A 24,453-nucleotide genomic window follows, 5' to 3' on the forward strand; every position below is an offset into this window, starting at 1 on the left:
TTATCAGTGCTGTATGTGGCCAGGTCACCCGGGGGAAGAGATGATGGGGGTGGGGGGACAGGGGTTTGAGGCGAGAGTTAAATGTGTGAAACAGCTGGGCATGGGAGTCAGTAAGGGTGGAAAAATACTGTTCCAGGGCAGAGTTAAAACAGGTGATGAATTTGAGGTGGATGAAGTCAGCCTGGGGTCTGGACCTCCTTCAGCAGCGCTCTGCAGATAATGCACAGGGGTGGGGGAAGCGGACTGTGGAGGGGTCATCAAAACCAAACCCATGCTTCTCCTTGTGAGCTGTACAACGCTGTATAGGCGAAGTGTCCCCACCCCTCTCCCCTTCCGCATTGTGCGTGGTGAAGCCGTCAGTCTGTCAGGCCTAGAGGAGCAGGTGCAAGCAGGCCCGTTTGGGTTCTGGGCTCTTCCTTCCAGGCTCTCATGCCCGTCTCTTGGTTTGCCCGTAGCGAAGCGGACATCCCAATCGATGTGGAGACCGTCACCCCGACGCTCGTGCCCCTGTATGACAACCAGAAGGCGCGGAGCGTCATGAACGAGTGCGAACGGCACGTCATCTTCGCCCGCACCGACGCGGACGCCCCACCGCCTCCGGAGGATTGGGAGGAGCACGTCAACAGGTAGGACTGAGCCCTATTGGCAACGTTGACCCTTGCCGCCTTAATGACCAAACTGATGGAGTCAAGACCCCCTGGGTTCTCTCGCACCCCAAGCAGCGGGAAGTCGCAACCCAGGAAGAAGAGGGATGAGAGAAGGCCATGAGGCCAACAGAGGGAAGGACATAAGAAGAGGGGAAAGGAGCTAGTGGGATTAATCCATCAGTGGAGTTTATTGAGCACCGTGCTAAGTGCTTGGAAGACTACAGTTACAATAGTCACCAGACGTGTTCCAATCAATCAGTGGTATTTGAGTGTTTATGATGTACCGAGCACTGTTCTGAGTACTTGGGAGAGTACAGTACGACAGTCAGCCGACATGTTCCTTGCCGACAGAAACGAGCTCGGGATCGCCCAGAATCCAAAGTAGGCCTTTCAGAAAAAGACAATGGAAGGAGCGCATCTCCGTCTCAGGACTGGGGCGTGTGGCCGTGGAGCCCGTCCGCAGTTGTGACCATACGCAAGGCGTAGCCCCCCAAACTGCTCTTTCGGAGAGCCCAGAGAGGAACTAGCTAACGAGGTCGTTTGATAGCTATGACGTGGGAAGTTGCCCTGGATGAAGTGGCTGGCCTCTACACCCTTTTGTGCAGAGGAGCCAGACAAAATGAAGCATTTGAGCCGGACGGTCCGTGGTCCCCCGAGGAACGCCCTGCGCGACACCCTGTGAGGGCGCCTGGGCACCACGGGGCTGCCTCGTAGCCAGCAGGGCTGGAAAAGGGAGACGGAAGAGGAGGAGGACGAGGGGTGGGGGAAGGGAAGAGAGCGGGAGAGAAGGAAGTAGAAGGCGGAGGCTGGGGACCAGCCCGGGTCCCTTGCGCCGCCTCCAGCTGAGTCTATAGGATGGTTCACCCTGGGCAGGTCCCGGGGAAGCTGCCCACCTGCTCTAGCGCCCGCAGGAGAAGCTGGGCAAGGAGGGGCCGGGGGGACTCGGTACGGTAGGTGTGTGTAATAAAGAGAAGGGGGAGAGAAGAGAAAGCAACAGCCTGCCCCTCCTCTGCCAAACTACTCCCAGACGTGGTGTGGCACCCAGCACAGGGGCTACTCTTTCCCCGGCCAAGAAAGCGGACAGTGAGTGATTTCCTTCCCTCTCTGGCTTGCCTGACCCACCTCGGTGCCACCACTAGCTGTAGGTGGGTGAGCAGGAGCCTTGGAGGGAGAAACAGCGTGTCGAGCTCACCCTCTCGTCCAGGAAGCATACGCGGGCCAGCTACTTCCCTGAGAGGGACTCTGAGGAGAACTTTAAAAGGAGAAACCGAAGGCGTGGAAATGCATGTAAAAGTAAAGCAGCCTTGCACAACAATGGTGGAGGCCTAGGGTTGGCGTAGCAGTTAGCAAGCGGTCTGGCTTTGTCGGCCATCTTCGAGACGTGGCAGAGGGAAGGAAACCAGCGGAGTAATAATACTGATAACGATGGTATTTTAATGTTTACTATGTGTCGAGCACTGTTCTAAGCGCAGGGGTAGATAGCAGCTAATCAGGTTGGACACAGTCCCTGTCCCACATGGGGCTCACAGTCTTAATCCGCATTTTACAGATGAGGTAACTGAGGCACAGGGAAGTGAAGTGACTTGCCCAAGGTCACGCAGCTGACAAGTGATGAAGCCGGGATTAGAATTTAGGTCCTTCTGGCCCCCAGGCCCAAGCTCGATCCAGCAGGCCAGGCTGCTTGGAAAAGAGGCCATGGTGGGTAGCCGGGTGGATAACTCTCATCAAAAACTTGGCCACGCAAGATGACCACAGCAGAACACCTTAGATGAAAAATCCCAACGTTAAACAACAAAGATATCACAGCCAGGACCCTCCTGTAGCCCCCATCCCCCCACCCTGGACCACCAAACGTGACCCAGAACTGTCAGTCAATCGATGGGATTTATAGGGCGCTTACAGTGCAGAGCACTGTACTAAACACTTGGGAGAGTACACTGCAACATGGTTGGTTGCTGTGTTTCCTTTTCCCGAGGTTAGGTGAAATGGGCAAAGATATGGCCACCAAAAGTAGCCAGGGAGGTGGAGTGGCCTTCGAATGATAGACTGAAAAGATTACGACTCCACAGTCTGGAGAAATGAAGCTTGAGGGGAGACCGGATGGAAGTTCGTAAAAATTCTGAAAGGTGCCGGCAGGGTGAAAAAGGAGTCATAATAGTATTTATTAAGCAGCAGTATTTAGAGGAGCAGCGTGACTTAGTGGAAAGAGCCCGGGCTTGGGAAAGAGAGGTCATGGGTTCTAATTCCGGCTCCGCCACTTAGCAGCTGTGTGACTTTGGGCAAGTCACTTCACGTCTCTGTGCCTCAGTTACCCCAACTGTAAAATGGGGATTGAGACTGTGAGCCCCACAAGGGACAACCTGAGTACCTTGTATCTACCCCAGCACTTAGAACAGTGCTTGGCACGTAGTAAGCACTTGACATACCGTTATTATAAGCGCTTACTGTCTGCAGAGCCCAGGCACTGTGTGCTGGGAGAGAATACAGAGGTGGCAGTTAGATACTGTTCCCGTCCCTCAGGGAGATCACACTAGTTCCCCAACTTTAGGACAAATTTTAAGGTAGTGGCCTCAAAGCAAGCCTTTTCACGGATCGGATGATAGTTACATGGCATTCCATACTTCAGGAAGTTCGCAGGCACCAGTTACCCACAGGTTCCAGAAGACATTGGACAAGTGATTTGATGAGAGATCCAGTGAACAAATTGGAAAGAGTACGGGCTTGGGAGCCAGAGGACGTGGGTTCTAATGCCGGCTCCTCCACTTGCCTGCTGTCTGACCTTGGGCAAGTCACTTTGCTTCTCTGTGCCTCAGTTACCTCATCTGTAAAATGGGGATTAAGACTGTGAGCCCCAGGTGGGACAACCTGATTACCTTGTATCTCCCCCAGCACTCAGAGCAGTGCTTGGCACAAAGTAAGCGCTTAACAAATACCATCGATATTATTATTATTATAAAAGTTAGAAATTACGTAACCAATCAGTGGTATTTATTGGGCGCTTGCCGTGTGCAGGCAGCGTACTAGTGGTATTTGCTAAGTGTACATTCTGTGCCCAGCGCTATAATGAGCCCCGGGGTAGGTATAATACGAGCAGATAAGACACAGTCCCTTGTCCCAGAAAGTGCACAGTGACCCTTGAGGTCGGACGGACGGACCTCAAGCCGGGCCGCCATCAAATGGTTCCTCCAAGCGTTCTCCGGTGTCTCGTCAGAGATAGTTGTCTTTCCTGACCACTGGGTATCCTGTCCCATGGCTTGAACTAAACCACAACAGTCCTCTACCTATATAAACGGCCTCTACTGATGCATTTAACTGATGGGACTGCCAGGAGGAGGGTTCATCTGAGACAGCCCGGGGACTTTGGAAGGAGGGGCAAGATGTGGCCTGGAGAAGCTGAGGAAGAAAGGCTTTTCAGGCAGGGGAAAGAGGTGTGAACATTGGATTAGGGAAAGAGTTGGGAGAGGGGTAGTAGGAGGCTTCATCATCATCATCAATCGTATTTATTGATATTTATTGATATTTATTGATCATATTTATTGATGGCTTGCTAGGGAAGCCATAGAAACAATTAAGGGGGTGTGGTAGAAATTCCCCGCAAAGCTAGATTGTTTTAATGGGACACAAGCATTTCTGGCTGGAAAATAGCCTGGCCTCAGAGCCTTCCCCGGGCCTTTTCACACCTAATCCTGCTGCATTATTGAGCCCATCCAGGTCTGATGTTGAACCGATGACTAGGGGGACCATTAACTCTATAGCTCTTAGGTATATTGTGTTGAGAAGCTGTGGAGGTGAAAGTTTAGAAGGCTACCTTATTGCCTACTTCACTTAGCTACTTCATTTGAGGTCTTAAAATGTTTAGGATTTTTTTTTGTTTTTTGAACATTTTTCTTCGTGGATTATTCCCATTGAAAATATGTTTGGCCTGACTATGGTCAAGTTTGGACTGAGAAATCGTTTTAACCTTTTTATCGGTTGGTTTGAGGCCTCTGTCCGAATTCTGGGTTTTTACTGAGGGCTTACTGTGTGCAGAGCACTGTACTAAGTGCTCAGAAAGTACAATTCAGCAACAAATAGAGACGATCCCTACCCAAGAATGGGTTCACAGTCTAGAAGAGGGACTCACAGTAGCCAATTTAAAATCAGCCCCTGGCAGTGCTAATCAGGCTTCATATATAGTTGGCAAGTATTATCCCTCTAGTCAGGCTTGAAGTGAGAGACAAAAGGGGAAACAGGATGATGAGAAAACTTATGATTTTAACTTGAAGTCATGAGGGTTGAACTCATAAAACTCAATGGCTTTGGCTTCTTCAGAATAGTGAAATGGCAAACAATCACATCCTGCATTTAAAACTCTGCTTCCAAATGGAAAACCATGACTCTTCTGAAAGAGTCCCGAGCTTTAGCAGTCATTAAAATGGCAATTTGGGTGCATTACAGATTTTATAGTCCGGTGTGTTGCCCAATTTAAGTGCTAAATTAATAGTCCTACGACTGCGTTTTAATATGTGGTTTGTTTTTAGTCTTGCCCATGTTCCCTCCATAGTTTGTTACAGTGTGACTCAGTGGATAGAGCACAGGCCTGGGAGTAAGAAGGTCCTGGGTCCTAATCTCAGCTCTGCCACAGGTCCGCTGCGTGACCTTGGGCAAGTCACTTCACTTCTCCATGCCTGTTACCTCAGCTGTAAAATGGGGATAAGAGGGTGAGCCCCATGTGGGACAGGGATTGTGTTAATCCTAATTAACCTGTCTCTATCCCAGCGCTTAGAACAGTGCTTGGCATGTAGTAAGCGCCTAACAAATACCATCATCATTATTATTATTAAGTAGATTTTACCCCCACCCCATCTCCCATTTGAGGTTCCATGTTTCTCATCCTGGCTTCCTCTGTGGCTTCAAACCCAAAGTTCCAAAGTGATGGACTGAAAACTTTTTATTTTTTAATGGTATCTGTTAAGCACTTACTGTGCGCCAGGGTAGATACAAGCTATTCAGGCTGGACACAGTCCGTGTCCTACATGGAGCTCACAAGTCTTATCTCCGTTTTACAGATGAAGCAACTGAGGCACAGAGAAGTGAAGTGACTTGCTTGCTCAAGGCCACACAGCACATGAGTGGCAGAGCCAGGATTAGAACCCAGGTCCTTGTGATTCCCAGGCCCCTGCTCCATTCACTAGGCCATGCTGCTTCTCAGACATTGTCGCTGGAGGAAGACGGACGTCACACTGACCATTCCTTCCCTCCACCTTGAAATTACAGTGCTTCTGGGTCGAGAATATGTTGTTGAAAAAGTGCTATGGAAAGTGGCCGGCCCTTCCAATCCCGTTGATTCCTCCTCCTTAGGTAAATCCCTGGGGTTTCAGATGTCATTTTTGAATCAGATTCTCAACGTCGGCAGGTTTCTTTCATACTGCATATTTATTTCTCACTTCTTTTCCAAATTCCCGATTGCAGCTGCCAAAACGTGGGGTGAGGGTGGGTGGCCAAAGCTGGAAGTTGCCAGCAGTGTGAGGTTTCTGCTCTTGGCATGAATTTGGGCCCTGGGCCGACCTGGATTACTTTAGATTCATCCTTCCCTGCTCTAGCTCTTCTGTCTCTTCTGTCAACTCCTAGGCTTCAGCTAGTGTAACACTCACTCTCTCTCTCTCTCTCTCTCTCTCTCTCTCTCTCTCTCTCTCTCTCTCTCTCTCTCTCTCTCTCTCTCTGTCTCGCACCTCTGCTATTCCCACCTTACTATAAAAGCACATGCTGCCTCTCTTCTTCCCTTCCTGACCTCCATCCTCAGTCTCTCACCGTCTCTTGACTCCTTCCCTTTTCTCTTTGTTCACGCCTTTGTCTCCCGGATCCTAAAGCAAAAAACTTCCCTAGACGGTAAACTCAACCTCCAGACTGTAAAGTCATTGCGGACAGGGAACGTGTCCACCAACTCTGTCGTATCGTACTCTTCCCAAGCACTTAGTGTAGTGCCCTGCATGCAGTAGGTGCTCAATAAATACCATTAATGAGGATGATGATCTCACTGCACCTTCCAGCTATTGCCCCATCTCCCCAGCTACAGTTCCTTCCATGACTCTACATTCTGGTTTCCACCCACTCTACTCCTCTGAGGACTACCCTCTCCAATATCAGGAACGTCCTTCACATATCTAATGAACTCTATTTTGTTTTAGATCTTCTCAACTTCTCGGTTCTCTTGGACACCATAGATCATTCCCACCTTCCTCTCCCCTTCGTCCCCCTCTCCATCCCCCCCGTCTTACCTCCTTCCCTTCCCCACAGCACCTGTATATATGCATATATGTTTGTGCATATTTATTACTCTATTATTTATTTTACTTGTACATATCTATTCTATTTATTTTATTTTGTTAATATGTTTGGTTTTGTTCTCTGTCTCCCCCTTCTAGACTGTGAGCCCACTTTTGGGTAGGGACTGTCTCTATATGTTGCCAACTTGTACTTCCCAAGCGCTTAGTACAGTGCTCTGCACACAGTAAGCGCTCAATAAATACGATTGATTGATTCTGGAAACACCTGGGTTTCCCAGCACAGTTTTTTTTTCTCTCAGTTCATTCTTCCTCCCCAGCCCATTATTCTCAGTCTGTTTCACCAGCTCATCCACCTCCTTTCCCACTATATGTGGTCCTCTTTTTCTCAGGGTCACTCCCTCGGAAAGCTCATCCTCTCCCACAGCTTCACCTCCCATCTGTCTCCTTGTGGATGACCTCTAAATCTACCTCACTAGCCCCAACCGTCCTCTTCCTCTATCATCTTTGGAAATTTTGCCAGCACCTCAGGCTCAAAACATCTAAAAATGGAATTCATCCTTCCCCGCCCCCTGACCAAATCCTTTGCGCCACACTACTTTTCCATCGCAGTTGACGTCACAGACGCCTGAAGGCCTTATCCTTGACTGCTCCCTTACTTTCAACTGTCCCTTTGTCTGTGGCCAGATCCTGTCAGTTCTCCCTCAGCATTTCCAAAATCCGTCCTTTCCTGCCAACCAAATGGTCACCACACCGGTCCAGGCACCTAAAGTGGCCTGGCTCAACTACTACTTCAGCCTCCTTACTGACCTCCTGGCCTCCAGTCTCCCCATTCCCATCCGAGCTTTACTTTCCTGCCTCGATAATTTCTTCTGAAACGTCATTCTGTTCATCTTCCCCCACTCCTCAATCAGCCAAGAGATTTTACAACTTTTAAAACGCTCTTTTAATTAAATCTCTCAGACACAGTTTACCTTAATCTTTGGGTTAGGTCATATTCTTCTTTTGCAAAGCACTGTACTAAGCACTTGGGAGTCTACAGTGCATATCGTCGTAGACACAATCTCTGCCCACCAGGAACATTCAGTCTAGCAGAAGTTCCCGATCATTAGTGTTAAAGCACTCGGCGAGCTCTCTCCCTTTTACTTATCCACTCTCTTCTCCCCGCTTTATTCCTCTCAAGTTCCCTACTCACCGGGCCTCATTCTCATCTATCTTGGTCACTAACGTCGCACCCTCACCCTAACCGGGACCCCCTCTTTCCCCTTCGTCAAAACCCTGCCGAATCGCATCCTCTCCAAGAAGCTTTCCCAAATTAATCTCCCCGCTTTTCATTCCCCCAACTGCCCCTTCAGCCCTCTGACCACCTAAGCCTCCCAACTCCTGTCGCACTTATGTGCCTATCTTACGTGCTTGATTCCTTCATTTTATCGATCTGTAGTTTATTTTTGCGTCTCCCCCTCTAGACTTGTAAGTTGCTTGAGGGCAGAGATGGTGTCCCCCTGACTCTTTTGATCTCTCCCGGGGGCTTGGTACAATACTCTGCGTGCAGTAGGCGCTCAATCAGTACTATTGATTGATTTGAGTTGGGGTGTGTGTGTGCTTGTGTGCGAGCACGCTCGCACAAAGATGCCTTTGAAAAACCGGATTATTCCTCAACTCTTCCCCCACCAGGAGGGTGAGGGAAACTTGATCAGCTCTTCCGTATTGGGTGGCCCTTCCACAGATCTTCCTCCCTGAAAGGCGGCTAGCATGGGCCCCACGAATATTGCCACTTACGGCCGAAGCCTGATGGTGGGGAGCCAGCACGGAGCCAAGAAGCAGTGGCCGGGGGGTAAGGGAAACTACAAGCACAACCATCACCCTCCTGGTGTTCCTTTCTCAGTGGGCTTCTTGGAAAGCAGCATGGCCTAGTGGAAAGAGCACTGACTCCCAGTCAGAGTCAGAGGACCTGGGTTCTAATCCCGGCTCTGCCGCGTGTCTGCCTTGGGACTTTGGGCAAGTCGCTTCACTTCTCTGTGCCTCAGTTGCCTCATCTGTAAAATGGGGGTTAAGACTGCGAGCCCCATGTGGAACAGGGACTGTGTCTGAATTGATTACCTTGATTCCACCCCAGTGCTTTAGAACAGTATTTGGCACATAGTAAGCGCTTAACCAGTATCCACAATTGTTATTCTAGACGATGCAGGCTGGACCATAGCAATCGGTCGATGGTTTTTGAGTGCTTTCCATGTGCAGAACACTAGGCTAAGCACCTGGGACAGTACAGTACAATAGAGATGGTAGACACGTTCCCTGCCTACTAGGAGTTTACTGTCTGTGGAGGAGCATTCCATGGGAGCCTCCCGGAATTGTGTGTGACCCAAGTTTTGCTTGCTTTTTCTCTGACCACTGCTGCCGCCGCCGAAGATTTGACTTTCTGGGGTGAGGACAGACAGTGCCCTCAAAGTCTTCTCAGAAAAATTAAAATGAAAAGGTCATCCCTGCCTTCGCTCTTTACGGCAGTCGGGTCACTTGGGCGGATTCGGACCCACAGATGTGTACTTTACGTTCTCTGGCCTCTTTTAAAATGGTCTTTTAATTGAATCTCTCAGACACAGTTTACCTTAATCTGTGGGTTAGGTCATAGTCTCCTTTTGCCAGTCTAATTTCCATGCCTCCCGCGGAGCTGACAGGACTCAGAAATGTCTTTTTTTGGTTTTGGAACCAGTTTGGTATGCCTCTAGAGAAAACCCCTAAACGTTTGCTTGGGCTCGGGAAGATCAGCATTGTGGCTTTGGGGCTCTGTTCTGCGATCTCAGCTTTCATTTGCCAAAGCTAGTAATTTCTAGGTGGTTACGATTTTTCTCAGTGGTCTGCATTATTTTTCCCCTGGGTTGGTGTTGCAGAATAAATATAGCAGCAAGAAAAGCAAACAAGGAAACTAGTCGAAGTCACGAAATAGTCATCAGGGTGAGTTGGAAACAACAATGAAGCATCTCAAAGGGCAGTCTGGTCAGCCCCGGTGTGCAGTACTGAGTTTTGAGAGGAATTGCTCGAGTGAAGCTGAGCGGGGGCTTCTGATCATCATCAATCAATCGTATTTATTGAGCGCTTACTATGTGCAGAGCACTGATCACCAGCAAAGGCACCTGAAGTGAAACTACATAGAGTGAAGCCGACGATGTACATTCATTCATCTCCACGTTGGACAAGCACACTCTGGGGTGGAAGGTGGTTTAGCGCTTATTACGTGCCAGGCACTGTATTAAGCACTGGGGTAGATACGAGACGATCAGGTCGGACGCAGTCCACACGGGCCTCACAGGTTAAGTAGGCGGGAGAACATACGTTGAGCCCCCGTTTTACCGATGAGGAAACTGAGGCACGGAGAAGCGAAGTGACTTATCCAAGGTCACACAGCAGGCAAGTGGTGGAGCCAGGATTAGAAGCCAGGTCCTCCTACTCCCAGACTCGGGCTGTTTCCACTCAGTACTTCTCTTATAAGTTACCGAAAGATTTTGGGGTTTCGTGAAATAATAGTGTAAAGGCCAGAAGAATGGTGGGTATTAATTCAGTCAGCTCGCCCCATCCTACCTCACCTCATTGATCGCCTCTACACCTCTTCACCGTGCCCCGGCCAAGTGGGTAGGGACTGTCTCCATATGTTGCCAGCTTGTACTTCCCAAGCACTTAGTACAGTGCTCTGCACACAGTAAGCGCTCAATAAATGCGATTGATTGATTGATAGTAGGAGACTAGCCAGGTGAGATAGGAAGGGGCAAGGCGGTTGATTGCTTTAAAGCCAACCATGAGGAGTTTTTGTTTAATGTGGAGATAGATGGGCAGGCAGTGGAGTTTCTCCAGGAGTGGGGAAACACCGTCTGAACGTCTTTGAAGGAAAGTGATCTGGACTGGAGTGTGGAAAGCCTTGAAGCAGGGAGGTCGGCAAGGATGCTGATATGGTAATCAAGGCAGGATAATAACAATAATAATAATAATGGTATTTTTTAAGCGCTTACCATTTGCCAAGTACCGTTCTTAGCGCTGGGGTAGATACAAGGTTGTCCCACGTGGGGTTCACAGTCTTAATCCCCATTATGCAGATGAGGTAACTGAGGCACAGAGAAGTGAAGTGGCTTGCCCAAGGCCCCACAGCAGAAAAGTGGCGGAGCTGGGATTAGAAACCACGTTCTCTGGCTCCCAAGCCCGGGCTATTGCCACGGAGCCAGGCCTGCTTCTGGCTAAAGATAGGATGAGTCCTTGCATTAATCTGGTTGCAGTTTGGATGGAGAGAAAGGGGTGGGTTTTAGCATTGTTGTGAGGGTAGAACCGACAGGATTTAATGGTGGCTCTAATATGTGGGATGAATGAAAGAACGGCGTCGAGGGTAACGCCAAGGTTACGGGCTTGTGAGCTGGGAAGGATGGCGGTGCCGGCAACAGCGATGTCAGGCGTAGGTTGACAGGTGCTGACCTCAGTTTAGGGACAAGAAAAGAAAGCGAAGCAGCTCTATGGTTGTTAGTAATAATAATAATAATGCGGGTATTTGTTAAGCGCTTACTATGTGCCGAGCACTGTTCTAAGCACTGGGGTAGATCCAGGGTAATCAGGTTGTCCCACGTGGGGCTCACAGTCTCAGTCCCCATTTTAAAGATGAAGTAACTGAGGCACTGAGAAGTGAAGTGACTCACCCAAAGACACACAGTTGACAAGTGGCGGAGCCGGGATTAGAACCCATGACCTCGGACTCTTAAGCCTGGGCTCTTTCCACTGAGCCACACTGCTCCTTCACAGAGAAGCAAGTTTCTGCAGTCAGAACCGCTGCCTGAAGGGTTTCTCTTCCTTAGGGTGGATAAAAAAGAAAAGACTTGTGAGGTAACTTCCCCTCTACTTCTCCATCCACCGTTTCCAGTAGTTTGGGTGAAGAGAAGGAAGTGGAATGGTCTGTGTTGGTTGGGCGGAAAGATCTTTTAGTCGTGAATCCCGTATATAGTAATAGTCGGTCGATGGTATTTATTGCACTCTTACTGTGCGCAGAGCACTGTACTAAGCACTTGGGAGAATACAATATAGCAGACACATTCCCTGCCCACAACAAGCTTACAGTCCAGAGGGGGAGGCAGACATAAATAAAAATAATACAAATATTAATATAAATAAATAAAATTACAGATCTGTACCTAAGTGCTGTGGAGTTGGGAGTGGGGGTGAATGAAATGAACAAGTCATGATGAGGCAGAAGGGAGTGGGAGAAGAGAAAAGGAGGGCTTAAGGCTGAGTAATAAGAAGAATTGTGCCGTTAGCGTGCTAAACACTGGGGTAGATACAGTACAATCAGATCAGACACAATCCCTGCCACACATGGGGGCTCTCAGTCCAAAGGATCCTAGTTTAAGAATCCAGGGCACAGAGAAATTCAGTGACTTGTCCAAGGTCTCCCATCTGGGAAGAGGCAGAGCCGGGATTCGAATCCAGGTCTCCCGACTCCCAGTCCTGTGCTCTTTCCACTCGACCACACTGGTTCTCGCGGAAGCCCACTGTCAGCACCATTTCTCATATTCGATCGTATTGATTGAGCGCTTACCTTGTGCAGATCACTGTACTAAGCGCTTATGAAGGTCGAAGTCTGACGGGGTGAGACAGGGAGGGCGCCTGTCTCCGAGATGACGAGAAGATGGAGGAGAAGAAAAGGGGTGGGTGGGGAGGGCCGTGCTTGACTGTTGTAGTAGTGATACTTCTAGTCAGCGCGTACTATCTGAGAAACACTGTACTGAGTGCCGGGAGAGAAATGCTTAGATGAGCTGAAGACATCATTCTTGGCCCCCAAAGGGTTGGGGGAAGAGGTGTGGGTGATAAACACATAAGAAAGGACGAACAACGATACAAAAGACAATGACGACGACAAACATGAGCAGAGCAGCAGGTTTCTGGACTCAGCTCAGACCAACAGGCAGTCGATTTATTGGGAAGTAGCGAGACATAGTGAAAAGAGAATCAGAGGACCTGGCGTCTAATCACAGCTCCACCACTTGCCAGCCGTGTGACCGTGGGCAAGCCACTGAACTTCTGCCTCAGTTTTCTCTCCTGAAAAATGAGGATTCAGTATCTGTTCTCCCTCCTACCCAGACTGTGAGGCCCATGCGGGACAGGGACTGTGTTTGACTTGATTACCTTGCAACTACCCCGGCCCTTAGTGGTGTCTGGGACATAATAAACACTTGACAGATATCAGAATTATTATTGTTTATTGATTGCTTTGTGCAGAGCATTGTGTTATGCCTCTGAGGGAGAGTAAAGTGCAGTTAATATTCATTCATTCAATCTTACTAAATTAATATTCATTCAGTTTTACTAAAGCGCTTTTTGTGTGCAGAGCACTGTACTAAGCACTTGGGAAAATGCAATACGCAATAAACGGTGATATTCCCTGCCCACAACGAGCTCACGGTCTAGAGTCGGGGGAGACTGACATCAATACAAATAAATAAAGTGACAGACATAAATAAAATGACAGACATATACAGAAGTGCCGTGGGTTTGGGAGGCAGGGGAAGAGCAAGTCAGGGCGACGTAGAAGGGAGTGGGAGATGAGGAAAAGTGAGGCTTAGTCTGGGAAGGCTTCTTGGAGGAGTTGTGCCTTCAATAAGGCCTTGAAGGCGGGGAGAGTAATTGTCTGGCAGATTTGGGAGGGAGCATCAGTCAGCCGTGACACAGGTGAGATGGAGATGCAGTGAGAAAGTTAGCACCAGAGGAGTGAAGTGTGTGGGCTGGGTTGTTGAAGGAGAGAAGCGAGGTGAGGTAGGAGGAGGCAAGGCGATGGACTGCTTTAAAGCCAATGGTGAGGAGTTTTTGTTTGATACGGAGGTGGATGGGCAACCACTGGGGATTTTGGGGGAGACGGGGGTGACGTCCTGAACATTTCTGTAGGAAGATGATCTGAACACCGAGCGAAGTATGGGGAGAGGCAGGAGCTTGGGAGGTCAGCCAGGAGGCCCATGCCGGAATCTAGGTGGGATAGGATGAGTGCAATCTCTGCCCTCAAGGGACTTACATTCTAGTGAGGGAGACAGGCAGTAAAATAAATTACAGGAAAGGAGCAAAGATAATAAGCATTCAGCGTGGCACAGTGGAATGAGCTTTGGAGTCAGAGGTCATCAGTTCAAATCCCAACTCCGCCACTTGTCAGCTGTGTGACTTTGGGCAAGTCACTTCACTTCTCTGGGCCTCAGTGACCTCATCTGTAAAATGTGGATTAAGACTGTGAGCCCCACGTGGGACCACCTGGTCACCTTGTAAACTCCCCAGCGCTTAGAACGGTGCTTTCCACATAGTAAGTGCTTAATAAACACTGTTATTATCCAGCACTTAGAACAGTGCTTTGCACATTGTAAGCGCTTAATAAATGCCATTTTTAAAAAAAACTAAGGGGCCAAAACCTGATTGAGTTTCATGACTCTGAAGCTCTTTCTCTAGATTGTAGGCTGCAGGTGGGCAGGGAACGGATCTGCCACCTCTGCTGTGTCATAGTTTCCCAAACGCTCTGCACTCATTGCTCTGCACACAGAAAATGCTCAGTAAGTACCATTGATTGATTGATGGGTGAGGAGTTTCCACTTCTTCGTTTAGAGATGGATGGACAGCCTTTGGAGGTACCTGAAGAACAGGGAGACATTTCTTTTTTCTTTTTTTAAAGAAAAATGACCCTGGCAGCAGAGTGAAGTTTAGACTGGAGAGGCTGGAACCTGGGAGGTCAGCAAGGAGGCGGATGCAGTAGTTGAGGAGGGATAGGATAAGAGTTCGAACCAGATTCGTGGCAGTTTGGATGCTAAGGGGTGGATTCTGAAGACGTTGTAGAGATAGAATTGTCAAGATTTAGTGATCTGCAGATTGAAGGAGGGTGCCGGCAGTCACGGAAGCCACGGCTGTGGCCACGCTTGGGGCCTTTTTGAAATTCTAAAAGTTCAAATGGTTCTGCTGTAGAGGGTCAGGCCTTCCTGGATCCAAGCATGGAGCCTAGGGAACCCTGGCAGCTAGTCCCCAGGGATCAGAACAGGATTCCAGGGAACCATTGGGGTCCCGGGGAAGGGTCAGCCTCTCCGTGCAGCTGGTCCCCAGGGATCGGAGCAGGGTTGATTGATTGATTTGGATGGACAGGTCTCAGCTCCAGCCAGGAGAATCCATCCATTGTCCCTTCAGAAAGTCAAATCCTCACAACTCCGTATTTGAACGAGGTGTTGTCAGCAGGTTCCTTGGCTTCCTCTGGCTTGGACTAGCAAGGAAGAAGCCCAACTCCAAGTTTCGTGGGCCCATTGGACTCCGCGGGGCTGTAGATCTGGTGAACCAGAGCAAATTGGCCAAATATCTCTGGACCGTCCTCTTGAACAGGAAGATTATCATGGTCATCTGCTGGTTTGGAATCATCACTAAGACGTCAGTCCCGAAGAGTCAGAAGTCACATCTCATGTCAACGCAGGCCTTTGTATGATGGACTCGAGGTTCTGGTCCTAGATTTTCACTTGAAAAATTCCAGAGAGGCATTTGGCCAACAGAGTTCTGTCTGTTGGGGAAAGGGTTATTGACCTTGCATCAGACCAGTTATTCTCACACTGTCATGGCTAGTGATCAGCAGAAGCATCCCCTTCTTTGTTTTTTTTTTTCTTATGGTATTTGTTGAGCACTTACTATGTGCCAGTCACCTTATTAAGTGCTGAGATAGATTCAAGCTCATCGGGTTGGACGCAATCCATCTCTCGCATGGAGCTCCCAGCATTAATCCCCATTTTACAGATGAGGGAACCAAGGCACAGGGAAGAGAAGTGACTTTCCCAAGTTCACCTAGCAGACAAGTGGTGGAGCTGGGATCAGAACCCAGGCCCTTCTGAATCCCAGCTCTGTGCTCTATCCATTAGGCCACACTACTTTTCAAACCCTTTGAACCCTGAAGCTCCAGTGTACAGAAGAGGAGGAGATGAAGTCCCTAGGAGGGGCCGGGTCTTAGCCTGGGCTCCCAAGTCAGCCTGCAGTAGAGCCGATTTTTCCGATCCAGTTGCTTTCAGCAGCATCGTCATCAGTGGTATTTATCGAGCCCTTACCGTGTGCGGGGCACTGTTCTAAGTGCTTAGGAGAGCTCAGGACAACAGAGTTGGTAAGACACATTCCTTGCCCACGAGGAGCTTAGAGTCTACAGGCCTGTGGCACTGTAGCTCATTTCAATTCTCTAGCTGATCACTCTGCTTTTTTTTCCCTGAGGGAACAGGCCGCCGGAGCCCGCTTCTCCCCTCCCCGCGCCCTCCCACTCCTGCTGAGATTGTTTCAAGAGCGGAGAGTGCCCGGGGGTGATTGACGTGTAGCCTCTGTGTGTCCTTTCCAGGGTAGGTTGGACCATGGCCCAGAACAAGCTGTTTAACAAGATCCTCAAAGCCCTGCAGTCTGACCGCCTCGCCCGGCTGGCCAACGAAGGGGTGAGTCTGAACGGTCATTCAAGCTCTCGGACATGGGAAACGCTCAGTCAGTACCATCGATCTGTCGGTGGATTGGCGAGCCCCTGTTGCCGGTAGCCAGAGGGAGGGTCGTTTCCCTTCGCTGGTTGGCGTTACTTTTGGCGTTACTTCGGAACCCCCGGACGTTGGCAGGTGCCCTCGATCTGCGGGGCGGGGCCGGCAACGTCCCAAGCCCGGGCGACACCTGAGTCAGTCTGTTGTCTCTCTCCCCCCCTCCCACCCGCCCGTCTCTCCCCTCGTCCCGACTCCAGGCGTGCAACGAGCCAGTGCTGCGGCGCATTGCGGTGGACAAGTGTGCAAGGAGAGTGCGGCAAGCCCTGGCCAGCGTGAGCTGGGACATCAAACTGATCCAGTGGCTGCACACCACTCTGGTGGAGACCCTGAGCCTGCCCATGCTGGCAGCGTACCTGGACGCGCTGCAGACCCTGAAAGGCAAGGTAAGGGAGCCAGCGGGGACCACCCCTCCACCGGAGCCGGCCGTGGAGGGGTCGAAGGAGATGGTTCGGCTCTGGCCCCGCCTGGGGACCCCTGAGAAGGGAGAGTTGGGATTGAGAACAGCAACCAGGGAAACACCATGGCTTAGTGGAGAGAGTATAGGCCCGGGAGTGGGTTGTAATTCCAGCTCCGGCACTTGTCCGCTGTGTGAGCCCACTGTTGGGTAGGGACTGTCTCTATATGTTGCCAACTTGTACTTCCCAAGCGCTTAGTACAGTGCTCTGCACACAGTAAGCGCTCAATAAATGCGATTGATGATGATGACCTTGGGCAAGTCAGTTCACTTTTCTCCGCCTCTGTTTCCTCATCTGTAAAATGGGGATTAAGAATGTGAACCCCGTGTGGGACAGGGACTAATAATAATAATGGCATTTATTAAGCGCTTACGCAAAGCACAGTTCTAAGCCCTAGGGAGGTTACAAGGAGATCAGGTTGTCCCACAGGGGGCTCACAGTCTTAATCCCCATTTTACAGACGAGGGAACTGAGGCCCAGAGAAGTGAAGTGACTTGCCCAAAGTCACACAGCTGACAAGGGGCGTAGCCGGGATTCGAACCCATGAGCCCTGATTCCAAAGCCCTTGCTCTTTCCACTGAGCCACGCGAAGTTGTATATACCCCAGTGCTTAGATGCAGAATTGCAGAGCAGAGGGGTCAGATAGATTTGGGAGTCGTCCCCATAAACGGTCATGGGAAGTCAGGGGAGCAAATGAGCACCCCAAGGAAGTGAGTTCAAGTCCAAAGTGAAAGTTGGAGAATGCCACGCCTTTGGAATTTGGCCTAATGAACTCTATACTCTCTCTCCGCTCCCCAAAGCCTTACTGGAGGCACATCTCCTTCCAAGAGGCCTTCCCTGACTAGGCCCCCCCCCTTTAATAATAATAATAATAATGATGATGGCATTTATTAAGCGCTTACTACATGCAAAGCATTGTTCTAAGCACCTTTACCCTTCTCCCACTCCCTTCTGCTTCATCTTTATTTGCTCCCTTTGTTTATCCCTCCTCCCAGCCCCACAGCACTTACATAGTATGTATTGATGTATATTAATGTCTGTCTCCCCCCGCAGACTGTAAGATAGTTTTAGGCAGGAAATGTGTCTGTTTATAGTTGTATTGTACTCTTCCAAGCGCTTAGTTCAGTACTCTGCACACAGTAGGTGCTCAATAAATACAGTTGAATGAATGAGATGAGCAGCTCAACTGTGACTTTTCGCCCTTCCCTGTTTTGTTTTGTTTTTTAACAGTATTTGTTAAGCATCTGTGTGCCAGGCTGGGGTAGACACAAGCTAATCAGATTGGACCCAGTTCATGTCCCTCACGAGGCTCACAGTCTTAATCCTCGTTTGTAAAACTGAATCCCTGAGAAGTTTAGTGACTTGCCCAAGGTCACGCATCAGACAAGTGAATGAGCCAGGATAAGAATCCAGGTCCTCCTGTCTCTCTGGCCCATACTCTATTTAGTAGGCCACACTGCTTCTGAGCAGAAGACTTAACTTTCTGGTTTGGGTTGCAGTGTGGCCCAAAACAGATGGCTGCTTCTTAGCGGGGTAGTCCCGACCCTCTCCGGGGAAAGCGATCCTAGTGCTCGAACAGTTCTCGAGGCAGGGAAGGAGGCAGTGGGGGCAGCCTAGGGGGCATTTGTGAAGAAGAGAAAAAGAGGACAGGGGCCTGGAGATGTTGTGCAGAGTAAAGGAGCTCTAGTGTTGGAGGGTGAGGAAGGGAAGCAGGGGGGCCAGGGGTTGGCAAAGCTACTGGTTTTTTGGGCAGCTTTTTGGGCAGAGTGGGTAGTTGTTAGGGAGCCCTATCTGCCCCTTGGAGCCGGACGGGAGCAGAAAGTTGAACCAAGAGGGCAACTCCACTTTTTTCCCCCCACCCCAGAAGGCTCTGACTTTCCTAGCCTAGGGGCACTTCACCCCCGTCTAGACCGTAAGCTCGTTTTGGTCAGGGAATGTGTCTGTTGTTATAGTGTACTCTACCAAGCACTTAATACAGTGCTCGCCACTCAGTAAGCGCTCAATAAATACGATTGAATTGAATGAGTGAATGAATGAGCAGCCTGGTGACCCTCTGGTGCCCAGCCAGGCAGCCCAGTGGATGATCTGGAAAGGTGGCCATGTGGATAAGACCGGCCCTTGTGTGTAGGCACAAGCATTCCAGGCTCCACCCAGCCTTGTCCTCAGCCGGCAGTGAGTACTTGAGCACAGATGGAGTCTCCTGTGAGGAACAATTCGTTAAGCCTCAGTCCTGGGACTTCAGGATGAAGAGCATGGGGAAAGGAACTGACTTAATGGTAACGGTTAGGGCAGCGATGCTTAAATGCCTGCCACGCTGCAGGATTCATTTAGCTCCTTGCGAGAGAAAAGCAGGACTCTCCCAGCTGAACGCACCGGCCCGGAAAGATCAGACTCCCTCAGATCCGCTGGAGGGAAGGCCGGAGGCATCCCTCCTCCCCCGCACTAGTACACAAAACTCGACCCCTGCTTCTGCATCTCAGGGGATCACTCCAGGCGGGGGTGAATGCTCCAGCCGAGGCCACTTGCGGAGGGGAGGAGTGGATCCCGGAATCATCTAATCAAACCGGATGACCCAGGGTAATCGATCAATCCATGGGAGTCAGTGAACGCCTACTGGGTGCCTAAGGGATCCCCGTGGAGCACATCCCAACTTGTGGGCTACGTATTGTTCCGTTTGGAAATGTCCAGAATTCAGGTGCCCCGAGTTGAGGTCTCTAGCCTCATCCTCCTCGCCCAGTGCAGCTGGCAAGGCTGGCACACACCCCCCCCCCCACCTCAGATGAATCTCTTCCTGTCCCTGTATTTCAGATCCCGACCTTGATCGACCGGATGTTGCTGTCGTCCACTACGAAGACCGGGGCCGCCGGGGCGGAGGCTCTGACCCTCCTCCTCAAGAGGCCCTGGGATCCTGCCATCGGAGTGCTCTCCCATAACAAGCCGGTACGCTCACGCGCTTGCCCCTCCTGGCCATGATGGGTTTCCGAGAGCCTCTGGGCTGCTAGCCAGACACTGAAGGAGGGACTGGGGAGGGCTGTCGGGGTCTCAAGGACCCTCACCTTTCTGCCCGGGCGGCGGGGTCTCTGTCTCTCCAGAGCAAGCTGCCCGGCTCGCCTTTGATTCTCATCGCTTCCTCCGGCCCCTCCAGTTCCATGTTCCCCACTTCACGCCGGCATCGCTTCTGGCAGTCTCAGCTCTCGTGCTTGGGCAAGGTATGTGCGGGGGGGGAGAAAAGAGCCCCCCCGTGGAGCCACATCTCTCTCCTTCCCCTACCCACCTCCCATCCCACCCATCCACCAATCCGTCGTCTGTCCATCTGACCCTCCAGGACGATGGATTTGGGTGCAGGATCCCCCCGCAGCCCTACCCCCGGGGATGGGCTGCGGAGTCGGGGGCGGAAGAGATCTGGGCCTGGGCAGAGCTGGCCGAGGGGCTCTGAGCCGGTCTCGCCCGTGTAACCCCACTGCTCCTCCCCAGTTGAGACCTCTCTTTCCATAGGTCATCCCAGTGGCCACCCATCTGTTGAATAACGGAAGCGGAGTAGGGGTGCTTCAGTGCCTTGAACATATGATCGGGGCTGTGAGAGGCAAAGTGGTGGAGGTAAGAACACTTTCCCCCACCTGCCTGCACCGAGGCTCCGGTCAGACCTCTCCAGGCCTCGTTCCCCAGCAGTGGGCTGGTCTCTCTTCTCTTTCTCCCCGTAGATACACAACCACTTCCCCCACAAGCCCATCATTTTAATCGGCTGGAACACAGGAGCCCTGGTGGCTTGTCACGTGAGTAGCATCCCCTCCTGATTTGACCTCATTAGGGGAGGTTCGCCATCTGAAGTGGAGGGGGAAACCGGTACTCCATCACCATTATATAGCTAAGGAAGCTGAGAGGCAAGAAAGTCAAGCAGGCGTGGGGCAGACCCAGGATTAGAACCCGGGTCTTCTCACTTCTAGTCCTGAGCTGTTTCCACCAGGCCACGCTTTGGAATCAGCGAGAGCTCCATGGCCACCTATGCTGGCCTTCGGTGCATAGAACAGCTTTCCCAAGCCCTTGTCCCGTGTCCTAAAATTCTCTTCAGGTAGGACCACCATGGGGATACTCTCCACGAAAGATGGATGCCCGAGTTATACGGTGGAGAGAAGCGAGAGGTTTTTCTCCACAAGAAGGTGACAGCTCTGTTCTGGAGTTCACTGGCTTTCGGCGCCTAGCTTAGGCAGAGTCCATAGGCAGAGCCCAAACGCTAACCTAGGGGAAGGGGTTGACCTCTCTTGAGGCGTAGGCTGGCCCCGACCCCGGAACGTCCGGGGTATTCAAGCCAAATGTCTGTGCCCACAGGTATCGGTGGTGGAGTACGTCACTGCGGTTGTGTGCCTTGGATTTCCCCTGCTTACGGTGGACGGGCCCCGAGGGGTAAGGATGGGGCTGGAATCCCGGCGTGCGTTGTGGGGGACGGGACGGGCGGAAATCTGCTCAGTTCTCTGGCGTCCCAGCCAGACGCCGCACCCCAGAAGGGCGCCCCGTTGGTCTGGGTTGCCAAATGCTGAGAGTTTGGCCTCTCGTCAGGATGTGGACGACCCTCTCCTGGACATGAAGACGCCCGTCCTCTTCGTCATTGGCCAGAACTCCCTCCAGTGCCACACCGAGGCCATGGAGGATTTCCGGGAGAAGATCCGGGCAGACAATAGCATGGTGGTGGTCGGCGGAGCTGATGACAACCTCAGGTGGGTGCGCCTGTTCGGGGGAATGGGGGAAAGGAGAGACACAGAGAGAGAAAGAGAGAGAGCGCATGCGCGCCCACCTGATACAAGTGAAAGTTGGCTCTGACTTCAGGTCAGGTGGTTCGGTGGAAAAAAGCAGAGTTTTGCCTCTGTCCGTTGACCTGCCACTACCAAAATGTGGGCTTACGTTTGGCCTCTGCCAAACTCAACTGTCACCTCTCTGAAATGGAAATGCAGCCACCAGTTCAGAGGAGTCAGCTGCGCTTGGATGCTTCCACATTTGATCGCTGTAGGGGATTTCTGATGGATGAGAGGAGAAGCTCCCCAGGGCTGGGGCATTGTTGTAGAGATTTGCTGTTAGGTATTCTTTTATGTGCTGGAGGGGGAGTGGGAGAGAGAGAGAGAGAGAAAACACTCCATAGTTCAGGAGAGTGCTGTAATATTCTTCCTCATGGAATCAGGCACCCACAGTGCGCAGACTAAGGAAGTTTCCAAGTCCCCGTCTCCCGGCCCTCATCCTTGTTGCTGCAGGCTAATTTCAACCACATATATCGCCCCAGCCCCCCTACAGCTGTATTGTGGAATAGGGGGACCAACCATCTTCCTTTTCCCGAGATTTCCGCCGGTCTCCCACGTCCATAACCCCTGTGAGGTCCTCAGGGGCCAAGGTAGTCACAATCACAGCCAGTCCAAGTGGGAGCCCCTTTGAAAGAGGGTCCGGGTGGATGAGGGCCTGCTGACTGGGTATCGAGTGAGCCGGGCTCATTTCATCTAACCCGCGCTGCTTCCTTAAGCCGCAGCCTCGCGATGTCCCGGGAAACCCGGGAAGTAGACAGCCCACTTCCTCTTCTCTCCCTCCTCTCCCCCTGGCTCTAGGATAAGCAAAGCCAAGAAGAAGTCCGAGGGCCTGACCCAGAGCATGGTGGACAGGTGCGTGCAGGTAAGCCGCTCGGCCCGTCTGGATCACCGGGGGGGACCTCCCGCCAATTGAGGGTTTCGCGTCTGTGGCGCGGGCTAGGGTATGGTCTGCCTCCCATCTTTCGGTTCGGGGCGGGGAGGAGCGAGGTTCCCTGCGATTTGTGGTGCTGGATGAATGCTAAAAATCACTCTAGAACAAAAGTCCCAATGGAAGACCCAGTAACCCAAAGGGACAGATTTATGGACACGCCGCACTGAGCATGCTAAGTTTTGCCCTCTGAGAAACAAAGTCGGGCCCGGATAAGCTTTGGGCAAGATCGTGGCCTTCGCTTTTGGGAGTCGGCTCTGGCTGGGCTTGTCTCGGCCCCAGGGCAGGGCCACCCATCTTCTGGCGTGGGCCAGGGGTCCCAGGGTGCCAGCTGGACGGATGAGCAGGGGACGTCAGGAGTTGCTTGGGAGAGAAGAGACCTGTGACTGTTAGTCCCCATATCGGTTCCCCCCGGGAGGATCAGCATTTGAAAGCTCCTGAAAGGACGCTCCCCCAAATAGAACCAGTTGGTTTCCTTCCCGAACCGTTTTTCTCCTTCCTTGCAAAACCAGGATGAGATAGCGGACTTCCTGACGGGCGTGCTGACGCGTGCCGAGGGCCACATGGGCTCGGAGCCCCGGGACCAGGACGCTGAGAAGAAGAAGCCACGTGACTCGGCCCGCCGGGACCTGGCCTTCGAGCTGCCCGATCGGGGAAGCCGGCCCGCCTCTCCTGCTGCCAAGCTGCCAGCTTCCCCCTCTGGCTCGGAGGTAGGGAACGTGCCGTCGGGGGAGTGAGTGCCAATCAGTGCCACCCCTGGGACATTGTGCTTTACTAGGCTCTTGGGAAGTCCATAATAGCAAAGTGACACATTTTCTGCCCTCAAGTAGCTTACACTCTCGTTGGGGACACAGACATAGAAGTATTTACAAGGAGAGATAGAGTTGGCCAAAGGGATGATATCCCTCTTCCCTTACTACTTCTTGGGAAGCAGTGGGGCCTAGTGGAAAGAGCATGGGCCTGGGAGGAGGAGGACCTGGGTTCGAATCCCAGCTCTGCCACTTGCCTGTCGTGTGGCCTGGGGCAAGTCCCTTCACTTCTCTGGGCCTCGGTTTCCTCATTGCATGCATTCATATTTATTGAGCGCTTACTGTGTGCAGAGCACTATACTAAGCACTTGGGAAGTACAAGGTGGCAGCATATAGAGACGGTCCCTACCCAACAACAGGCTCATAATCTGGAAGGGGGAGACAAGACAACAAAACAGCAGCAGCAGCAACCTTGTGAGCCCCAGACCCAGGGCCAAAAAGCTCTCCCACTTCCCAACCCCAGTTTCACCGAAGCTTTCCCAACCCCAGCCCGAGTTCGTGAGGGGGAGTCCTGGGGGCTTAAACCCACTGAGGACCTCTCGCTTTTATGACTTTCTTGGAAGAGTTGCCGGGAGGAGAAATGTCGAGGCTCCAGGAGACTGTTAGCCCAGTGAGGTTTTGCTTTTTTCCCCCCGCAGGTTGAAGAAAACTTTTGTTGTTGTTTTTTTCCCATCATTAACTGGCTGGAGAAACAGGGGCAGGGGATTGCTTGCTAAAGGAGACGGTTGAATCACTGGGGGCCAGCCTTGTGGAGATGCGGGAAGGAATGGAGGAGAGCCGGGCAGCAGGGAGGTGACGGGACGATTGAGGGAAACCTACCCCAGGAGGGCAAGCCCTCCCCAGACATCCACCTGTGCCCTCCTCAGGGCACCGACCTCTCCGGCTTCCCCTCCTCGGCGACGGGGCCCGGAGTTGGCTATGACAGCCCGCCGGGAAGAGAAGAGGTTTTACCTGGGGGGCGATCATCGGCAGCGGCTCCGGCTCCTCCACTAGAAAAATGGAGATTCATTATCTGCCCTTCCTCCCTC

General features: G+C 51.6%; 1 protein-coding gene across 1 annotated transcript in view; it reads left to right on the forward strand.

Annotated features, from left to right (window-relative positions):
- The first annotated feature begins 566 nt into the window (after positions 1-566).
- The window catches only part of KANSL3 (KAT8 regulatory NSL complex subunit 3), a 37,078-nt gene continuing 13,191 nt past the window's right edge, over positions 567-24,453 (forward strand). The window contains exons 1-11 of the mRNA XM_038759594.1: positions 567-626; positions 16,268-16,353; positions 16,644-16,829; positions 19,710-19,841; positions 19,994-20,110; positions 20,397-20,498; positions 20,603-20,674; positions 21,228-21,302; positions 21,456-21,613; positions 22,487-22,550; positions 23,129-23,326. Of these exons, the coding sequence (XP_038615522.1) occupies positions 16,276-16,353; positions 16,644-16,829; positions 19,710-19,841; positions 19,994-20,110; positions 20,397-20,498; positions 20,603-20,674; positions 21,228-21,302; positions 21,456-21,613; positions 22,487-22,550; positions 23,129-23,326 (1,182 nt within the window). The 5' untranslated portion in view covers positions 567-626; positions 16,268-16,275. The remainder of the gene's footprint in view (positions 627-16,267; positions 16,354-16,643; positions 16,830-19,709; positions 19,842-19,993; positions 20,111-20,396; positions 20,499-20,602; positions 20,675-21,227; positions 21,303-21,455; positions 21,614-22,486; positions 22,551-23,128; positions 23,327-24,453) is intronic.

Source organism: Tachyglossus aculeatus, chromosome 17 (genome assembly GCF_015852505.1).
Source record: "Tachyglossus aculeatus isolate mTacAcu1 chromosome 17, mTacAcu1.pri, whole genome shotgun sequence".
In the NCBI taxonomy this organism is placed as follows: Eukaryota; Metazoa; Chordata; class Mammalia; order Monotremata; family Tachyglossidae; genus Tachyglossus; species Tachyglossus aculeatus.